Here is a 10,658-nt window from a genome sequence, read left to right as displayed (position 1 = left end):
TTGGGATTTAACTTTAATTGGTTAAAGTTTAACAAGTCTAAAATTGGTAATTACATGCTTCCGCTAAGTTTGATTCTTATTATGTTTTAAGCATTTTGAAACTTGTTAAATCCCAACATGGTTAATTTTGGTTCATGAAAAGAAATGAAGATTAGGAAATGCGTTTCAGGAAAGTAATGAAAGAATGAAATAAAGTGAGAGCAAAGAGTACCCATTTTTCATACTTTTACTCTGTTTTATTTGCTTCAGTTTTTTTACACTATATGGGTTTTTCTTTGGCATAACTATAATGTTTGGGCAAAGTTTGAATACTCATTAATTCATTTTTGATTTTGTATTTGTTTTGTGCATATGCTGACATCTTTGTTTGGTTGCAGATGTTAGAGTGTTTCTTTATGATGGTTTGATAATTGCAATATGCCAATGTGGAGGTAATTTTGAAACTCATGATGATGGTTTCGTGAATTTTATTGGTCGTGAGTCAAGTGTTGTTAATCTTTATGAAAGTATTCAACTCACTGGATTTAAGCAAGAGGTAGCTGAAATGGGATGATCGTTGAATACTTCTGACCTGGGAAAAGGAAGAATCTCATTAAAGATAAGGACTTCTTACCTAGGAACTATTCAAGTGTATATTATGCTTAGCTTATTTGTTTCTGTATATATGATTGATTAATATTTTGTATGCCACTTATATGCTTAGCTTATTTATATTAACGCTTGGTACATGTATTTCAAAAAGTATCAAGTTCATATGATGTGTACTTTATTTGTTTTTGCCTAGACTGAAGTTGATAAATTATTTAGGCCATTATTATTGATCATTCAGCTTTTAGATAAGTTGCTCATGTTTGTAACGAAATGAATGCTTATGCAGTTAGATTAGATCGATGTATGTTGCCTGTTTGCATTGGGATGCAATTACTATACATGAACAATTACAGCTTGCAGTAACTAATAATTTTGTGAATTATGATTAGGTTACTGCTATATCAACTGAAGAAAAACAAATTAATGAAGATAACAAAGGTAAAGCTGTTATGCAACCATCAATGCCATCTTCCCAACAGATATCTCCAGTAATGAATTTACAACTACAGCATTTCCAGCTGGACCAGTTTTACAGCCAGTACAGCCTCAAAATCCAACACAAATAATGAATTTCAACAATGCCAATCAAGTCAATGGCGGGTCAACGCTATTAGTTCATCTGGTACCTGTGTTTCCAGCAACTAATTTATCAATAAGAACGGATCTTAATTTAAATAAAACATACGAGACACGCCCTTGATTAGTATCATTAAATCTTTCTGTGTTGTTCAATCACGATCAATCTCCAGAAAGGCATTCTTATTCATATCAAGTGATGTCAGTCTTCAACAATGGAGATAGCATGATTAGAGTTGCTTAAACTTCCCAAAGAGAAGGAAATAAAATAAGAATAGGGAAAGTCAATAAGGTAATTAGCTTTTGACTTAAAATCAATCCTCTGTTAAGTATCTATTTAAATTTTATTATGTTGTATGATTACCCTCATGTGTAGTGACCCGAACTTTTCCATGTTTATATATATTAATTGAGATTGATGTTTACATGATTAAATGTTTCCAACATGTTAAGCAATCAAACTTGTTAAGACTTGATTAATTGAAATCGGTTTCATATAGACAATTGACCACCCAAGTTAACCGGTGATTCACGAACGTTAAAACTTGTTAAAAAAAACTATATGATGACATATATATGGTTATATATATAGTTAACATGATATTATGATAAGTAAACATATCATTAATTATATTAACAATGAACTACATATGTAAAAACAAGACTACTAACTTAATGATTTTGAAACGAGACATATATGTAACGTTTATCGTTGTAACGACATTTAATGTATATATATCATATTAAGAGATATTCGTACATCATAATATCATGATAATATAATAATTTAAAATCTCTTTTGATATTATAAACATTGGGTTAACAACATTTAACAAGATCGTTAACCTAAAGGTTTCAAAACAACACTTACAAGTAACGACTAACGATGACTTAACGACTCAGTTAAAATGTATATACATGTAGTGTTTTAATATGTATTTATACACTTTTGAAAGACTTCAATACACTTATCAAAATACTTCTACTTAACAAAAATGCTTACAATTACATTCTCGTTCAGTTTCATCAACAATTCTACTCGTATGCACCCGTATTCGTACTCGTACAATACACAGCTTTTAGATGTATGTACTATTGGTATATACACTCCAATGATCAGCTCTTAGCAGCCCATGTGAGTCACCTAACACATGTGGGAACCATCATTTGGCAACTAGCATGAAATATCTCATAAGATTACAAAAATATGAGTAATCATTCATGACTTATTTACATGAAAACAAAATTACATATCCTTTATATCTAATCCATACACCAACGACCAAAAACACCTACAAACACTTTCATTCTTCAATTTTATTCATCTAATTGAACTCTCTCAAGTTCTATCTTCAAGTTCTAAGTGTTCTTCATAAATTCCAAAAGTTCTAGTTTCATAAAATCAAGAATACTTTCAAGTTTGCTAGCTCACTTCCAATCTTGTAAGGTGATCATCCAACCTCAAGAAATCTTTGTTTCTTACAGTAGGTTATCATTCTAATATAAGGTAATAATCATATTCAAACTTTGGTTCAATTTCTATAACTATAACAATCTTATTTCAAGTGATGATCTTACTTGAACTTGTTTTCGTGTCATGATTTTGCTTCAAGAACTTTGAGCCATCCAAGGATCCATTGAAGCTAGATCCATTTTTCTATTTTCCAACAGGTTCATCCAAGGAACTTAAGGTAGTAATGATGTTCATAACATCATTCGATTCATACATATAAAGCTATCTTATTCGAAGGTTTAAACTTGTAATCACTAAAACATAGTTTAGTTAATTCTAAACTTGTTCGCAAACAAAAGTTAATCCTTCTAACTTGACTTTTAAAATCAACTAAACACATGTTCTATATCTATATGATATGCTAACTTAATGATTTAAAACCTGGAAACACGAAAAACACCGTAAAACTAGATTTACGCCGTCGTAGTAACACCGCGGGCTGTTTTGGGTTAGTTAATTAAAAACTATGATAAACTTTGATTTAAAAGTTGTTATTCTGAGAAAATGATTTTTATTATGAACATGAAACTATATCCAAAAATTATGGTTAAACTCAAAGTGGAAGTATGTTTTCTAAAATGGTCATCTAGACGTCGTTCTTTCGACTGAAATGACTACCTTTACAAAAACGACTTGTAACTTATTTTTCCGACTAGAAACCTATACTTTTTTTGTTTAGATTCATAAAATAGAGTTCAATATGAAACCATAGCAATTTGATTCACTCAAAACGGATTTAAAATGAAGAAGTTATGGGTAAAACAAGATTGGATAATTTTTCTCATTTTAGCTACGTGAAAATTGGTAATAAATCTATTCCAACCATAACTTAATCAACTTGTATTATATATTATGTAATCTTGAGATACCATAGACACGTATACAATGTTTCGACCTATCATGTCGACACATCTATATATATTTCGGAACAACCATAGACACTCTATATGTGAATGTTGGAGTTAGCTATACAGGGTTGAGGTTGATTCCAAAATATATATAGTTTGAGTTGTGATCAATACTGAGATACGTATACACTGGGTCGTGGATTGATTCAAGATAATATTTATCGATTTATTCCTGTACATCTAACTGTGGACAACTAGTTGTAGGTTACTAACGAGGACAGCTGACTTAATAAACTTAAAACATCAAAATATATTAAAAGTGTTGTAAATATATTTTGAACATACTTTGATATATAAGTATATATTGTTATAGGTTCGTGAATCAACCAGTGGCCAAGTCTTACTTCCCGACGAAGTAAAAATCTGTGAAAGTGAGTTATAGTCCCACTTTTAAAATCTAATATTTTTGGGATGAGAATACATGCAGGTTTTATAAATGATTTACAAAATAGACACAAGTACGTGAAACTACATTCTATGGTTGAATTATCGAAATCGAATATGCCCCTTTTTATTAAGTCTGGTAATCTAAGAATTAGGGAACAGACACCCTAATTGACGCGAATCCTAAAGATAGATCTATTGGGCCTAACAAACCCCATCCAAAGTACCGGATGCTTTAGTACTTCGAAATTTATATCATATCCGAAGGGTGTCCCGGAATGATGGGGATATTCTTATATATGCATCTTGTTATTGTCGGTTACCAGGTGTTCACCATATGAATGATTTTTATCTCTATGTATGGGATGTGTATTGAAATATGAAATCTTGTGGTCTATTGTTACGATTTGATATATATAGGTTAAACCTATAACTCACCAACATTTTTGTTGACGTTTTAAGCATGTTTATTCTCAGGTGATTATTAAGAGCTTCCGCTGTCGCATACTTAAATAAGGACAAGATTTGGAGTCCATGCTTGTATGATATTGTGTAAAAACTGCATTCAAGAAACTTATTTTGTTGTAACATATTTGTATTGTAAACCATTATGTAATGGTCGTGTGTAAACAGGATATTTTAGATTATCATTATTTGATAATCTACGTAAAGCTTTTTAAACCTTTATTGATGAAATAAAGGTTATGGTTTGTTTAAAAATGAATGCAGTCTTTGAAAAACGTCTCATATAGAGGTCAAAACCTCGCAACGAAATCAATTAATATGGAACGTTTTTAATCAATAAGAACGGGACATTTCAGTTGGTATCCGAGCGTTGGTCTTAGAGAACCAGAAAATTTGCATTAGTGTGTCTTATCGAGTTTGTTAGGATGCATTAGTGAGTCTGGTCTTCGACCGTGTTTTCTTTAAAAATGATTGCTTAACATTTTTGTTGGAAACTATATATTTTTAACATATGAATATTATGTGATATATTAATCTCTTAACGTGTTTGATATTATGTGATAGATGTCTACCTCTAGAACAAGTCCCATTGACTCACCTAATAATAATGAAGAGTCAAATGTAAATTGGAATGATTTGTGGACTGATTCACAAGTTCCCGAAGAGGAACCGGAAGAAGAGTCGGAACCGGAAGAAGAATCGGAACCGGAAGAAGAATCGGAACCGGATGAAGAAATAGAACCGGTGGGGGAAATAATAAAACGGTTAAGTAAAAGAAAATCCTCAACCAACCGACCAAAGTTAATTATGGTCAATGGTGTTTCCGCCAAGGAAGCAAAATATTGGGAGGATTACCAATTCTCCGATGAATCGGATTCCGACGAGAATTCCGATGATGTTATAGAAATTACCCCAACTGAATTTAAAAAGGCAAAAGAAAATAATAAGGGAAAGGGCATAAAAATAGAGAAATCTAATTCCAACCCCGATGAACTTTATATGTATCGTCAACCCCCGAAGTCCTTAAGTTGTAACAATGACCCGGGAACCTCTAAACCACCAGGTTTTTCTAAACCAATGTGGACAACGACGGCTCGTATTAGGGAAAATCATATATCCCTAGAAACTTGGCAAAACGAACCAAAACCGAAGAAGAAGAAACGAGCGAGTCGGAATAAGATAGTTGTATTCGTGTGGTGTAATATATGGAATATAGTGTTCTTATGCTTTATGATATATGTAAAAATTGCTTGTATTAATAAGTATTTTTTTTTATGAATCTAACTCTTGTCTATTTTACAGTTTAAAAACACAAAATGGATAGACAACCCAATATTTTAAGAGACCTACCCGGAGACATGATTGATGAAATCTTGTCTAGAGTCGGCCAGAATTCTTCGGCACAACTATTTAAGGCGAGATCAGTTTATAAGACATTCGAAGAACGTTCCAAGAATGTCTTGGTTTATAAGAGACTTTGGTTTGAAAGATGGGGGATATCACATTGGGAAACCCATAAGTTACGATGTGTTTACTTTGACGCATATATTGTGGGGAACCCAAATGCTATTTTACGCAACGGGTTAAGAAATTATTTTGACTCAATATATCCGAATATTGGACTTCGTGATTTAGAAAAAGCGGCTAACATGCAACATAAAGAAGCATGTTATGCTTACGGATTAGTAATGTTCGCTTCTCACCAAAGTGAGAACAAGAACATCGGGCTACAACTATTAAACAAAACGTTTCCACAAGTGACGGAGTCGGTAATTGGGGTAAGAAATGAGGTTTTTAGATTATTACGGGACTGTTGGACATTACGTAACCCTCGTCCCTTTGATGACGTTACAACACGCTGTCTTATCAACGGCCATAACGGTTATGTTGCACAAGACCAAGGATGGGAAGTAGTCCTAGTAAAACCAGAATGCATGACTTGTTTCTGGACGTATGAATTACGTGTCTTTATTGCCTTTGCTGAACGACTTGTGTACTAGCTAGAATTGTCTTCACAACTATCTTGTATCAAAGTTATTGTGTGCTATATTTCATGCTTTATGTAAAATAAGCGGTATTGTAAGTTTGTAAAATATTGTATAAAAGTTTGAACGCGAAATATTATTATAATCAGTTTTTCATATAGAATTGTAGTAGTTGAATTGTATATTAGCTACTAAGTATGAACTTAACGGGTAGGTACTACCCGAATTTAAACTTATAAAACGCTAATATGAAGAAAAAGCTTTTATAAATGAGTTCATATTATGCTACGAAATACTATTAACTACTCTTAATATTCTGTATGATTAACTTGTTCCATTTAACTATTTTGAAGGAAATGGCACCGACTACTCGACACACCGTGAATATGAATGAAGAGGAATTCCGTACTTTTCTAGCTTCAAACATAGCCGCAGTACAGGCTGCGCTACATACCAACAATAACCTTGGATCTAGCAGTACAGGAAATCGTGTAGGATGCACCTACAAAGAATTCACTGCCTGCAAACCTTTGGAATTTGATGGAACCGAAGGACCGATCGGATTGAAATGGTGGACCGAGAAGGTTGAATCGGTGTTTGCCATAAGTAAGTGTACTGAAGAGGACAAAGTGAAGTACGCTACGCATACCTTCACAGGTTCTGCGTTAACATGGTGGAATACCTATCTAGAGCAAGTGGGACAAGATGATGCGTACGCACTACCGTGGTCAGCATTCAAGCACTTGATGAACGAGAAGTACCGTCCCAGAACCGAGGTCAATAAGCTCAAGACAGAACTTAGAGGGTTACGAACCCAAGGATTTGATATTACCACGTACGAAAGACGATTCACAGAATTGTGCCTATTGTGTCCGGGAGCATTCGAAGATGAGGAAGAGAAGATCGACGCGTTTGTGAAAGGATTACCGGAAAGAATCCAAGAAGATATAAGTTCACACGAGCCCGCCTCCATACAACAGGCATGTAGAATGGCCCACAAACTAGTGAACCAGATTGAAGAAAGAATTAAAGAACAGACTGCTGAAGAGGCCAATGTGAAGCAAGTCAAAAGAAAGTGGGAGGAAAACGGTGATAAGAATCACCAATACAACAACAACAGCAATTACAACAATAATCGCAACAATTATCCCAACAATCGCAACATCAATCGCAACTACAACAAACGGCCCAACAACAACAACAACAACAACAACAACAGCAACTACAACAATCATCCCAACAACAATAATAACCGCAACAACAACAACAATCAGAAGCAACTATGCCAAAGGTGTGAAAAGAATCACTCGGGGTTCTGCACCAAATTTTGCAACAAGTGTAAAAGAAATGGTCATAGCGCGGCGAAGTGTGAGGTCTACGGACCAGGGGTTAATAGAACGAAAGGAACAAATGGTGTCGGAACGAGTAATGGCGGAGCAAGTAGTGTCGGAGCAAGTTATGCCAATGTAGTTTGTTATAAATGTGGAAAACCAGGCCACATTATTAGAAATTGCCCGTACCAGGAGAACACGAATGGACAAGGCCGTGGAAGAGTTTTCAATATTAATGCGGTAGAGGCACAGGAAGACCCGGAGCTTGTTACGGGTACGTTTCTTATTGACAATAAATCTGCTTACGTTTTATTTGATTCGGGTGCGGATAGAAGCTATATGAGTAGAGATTTTTGTGGTAAATTAAGTTGTCCATTGACGCCTTTGGATAGTAAATTTTTACTCGAATTAGCAAATGGTAAATTAATTTCAGCAGATAATATATGTCGGAATCGAGAAATTAAACTGGTTAGCGAAACATTTAAGATTGATTTGATACCAGTAGAGTTAGGGAGTTTTGATGTGATAATCGGTATGGACTGGTTGAAAGAAGTGAAAGCGGAGATCGTTTGTTACAAAAATGCAATTCGCATTATACGAGAAAAAGGAAAACCCTTAATGGTGTACGGAGAAAAGGGCAACACGAAGCTACATCTTATTAGTAATTTGAAGGCACAAAAACTAATAAGAAAAGGTTGCTATGCTGTTCTAGCACACGTCGAGAAAGTACAAACTGAAGAAAAGAGCATCAATGATGTTCCCATTGCAAAAGAATTTCCCGATGTATTTCCGAAAGAATTACCGGGATTACCCCCACATCGATCCGTTGAATTTCAAATAGATCTTGTACCAGGAGCTGCACCAATAGCTCGTGCTCCTTACAGACTCGCACCCAGCGAGATGAAAGAACTGCAAAGCCAATTACAAGAACTTTTAGAGCGTGGTTTCATTCGACCAAGCACATCACCGTGGGGAGCTCCTGTTTTGTTTGTCAAGAAGAAAGATGGTACATTCAGGTTGTGTATCGACTACCGAGAGTTGAACAAACTTACCATCAAGAACCGCTACCCACTACCGAGAATCGACGACTTATTTGATCAACTACAAGGCTTGTCTGTTTATTCAAAGATTGACTTACGTTCCGGGTATCATCAAATGCGGGTAAAAGAAGATGATATTCCAAAGACTGCTTTCAGAACACGTTACGGTCATTACGAGTTTATGGTCATGCCGTTTGGTTTAACTAATGCACCAGCTGTGTTCATGGACCTTATGAACCGAGTGTGTGGACCATACCTTGACAAGTTTGTCATTGTTTTCATTGATGACATACTTATTTACTCAAAGAATGACCAAGAACACGGTTAACATTTGAGAAAGGTGTTAGAAGTATTGAGAAAGGAAGAATTGCACGCTAAGTTTTCAAAGTGTGCATTTTGGTTGGAAGAAGTTCAATTCCTCGGTCACATAGTGAACAAAGAAGGTATTAAGGTGGATCCGGCAAAGATAGAAACTGTTGAAAAGTGGGAAACCCCGAAAACTCCGAAACACATACGCCAGTTTTTAGGACTAGCTGGTTACTACAGAAGGTTCATCCAAGACTTTTCCAGAATAGCAAAACCCTTGACTGCATTAACGCATAAAGGGAAGAAATTTGAATGGAATGATGAACAAGAGAAAGCGTTTCAGTTATTGAAGAAAAAGCTAACTACGGCACCTATATTGTCATTGCCTGAAGGGAATGATGATTTTGTGATTTATTGTGACGCATCAAAGCAAGGTCTCGGTTGTGTATTAATGCAACGAACGAAGGTGATTGCTTATGCGTCTAGACAATTGAAGATTCACGAACAAAATTATACGACGCATGATTTGGAATTAGGCGCGGTTGTTTTTGCATTAAAGACTTGGAGGCACTACTTATATGGGGTCAAAAGTATTATATATACCGACCACAAAAGTCTTCAACACATATTTAATCAGAAACAACTGAATATGAGGCAGCGTAGGTGGATTGAATTATTGAATGATTACGATTTTGAGATTCGTTACCACCCGGGGAAGGCAAATGTGGTAGCCGATGCCTTGAGCAGGAAGGATAGAGAACCCATTCGAGTAAAATCTATGAATATAATGATTCATAATAACATTACTACTCAAATAAAGGAGGCGCAACAAGGAGTTTTAAAAGAGGGAAATTTAAAGGATGAAATACCCAAAGGATCGGAGAAGCATCTTAATATTCGGGAAGACGGAACCCGGTATAGGGCTGAAAGGATTTGGGTACCAAAATTTGGAGATATGAGAGAAATGGTACTTAGAGAAGCTCATAAAACCAGATACTCAATACATCCTGGAACGGGGAAGATGTACAAGGATCTCAAGAAACATTTTTGGTGGCCGGGTATGAAAGCCGATGTTGCTAAATACGTAGGAGAATGTTTGACGTGTTCTAAGGTCAAAGCTGAGCATCAGAAACCATCAGGTCTACTTCAACAACCCGAAATCCCGGAATGGAAATGGGAAAACATTACCATGGATTTCATCACTAAATTGCCAAGGACTGCAAGTGGTTTTGATACTATTTGGGTAATAGTTGATCGTCTCACCAAATCAGCACACTTCCTACTAATAAGAGAAGATGACAAGATGGAGAAGTTAGCACGACTGTATTTGAAGGAAGTCGTCTCCAGACATGGAATACCAATCTCTATTATCTCTGATAAGGATGGCAGATTTATTTCAAGATTCTGGCAGACATTACAGCAAGCATTAGGAACTCGTCTAGACATGAGTACTGCCTATCATCCACAAACTGATGGGCAGAGCGAAAGGACGATACAAACGCTTGAAGACATGCTATGAGCATGTGTTATTGATTTCGGAAACAGTTGGGATCGACATC

General features: G+C 35.4%; 1 protein-coding gene across 1 annotated transcript in view; it reads left to right on the top strand.

The window, feature by feature from the left end:
• Positions 1-263: 263 nt before the first annotated feature.
• LOC139888646 (NADH-cytochrome b5 reductase 1-like) overlaps positions 264-10,658 on the top strand; it is a 43,841-nt gene continuing 33,446 nt past the window's right edge. Inside the window, exons 1-3 of the mRNA XM_071871641.1 lie at positions 264-267; positions 378-535; positions 981-1,079. Coding sequence (XP_071727742.1) covers positions 264-267; positions 378-535; positions 981-1,079 — 261 coding nt within the window. The remainder of the gene's footprint in view (positions 268-377; positions 536-980; positions 1,080-10,658) is intronic.

This window comes from Rutidosis leptorrhynchoides, chromosome 2 (assembly GCF_046630445.1).
Source record: "Rutidosis leptorrhynchoides isolate AG116_Rl617_1_P2 chromosome 2, CSIRO_AGI_Rlap_v1, whole genome shotgun sequence".
In the NCBI taxonomy this organism is placed as follows: domain Eukaryota; kingdom Viridiplantae; phylum Streptophyta; class Magnoliopsida; order Asterales; family Asteraceae; genus Rutidosis; species Rutidosis leptorrhynchoides.
This window is presented reverse-complemented; position numbering and strand designations above follow the sequence as displayed.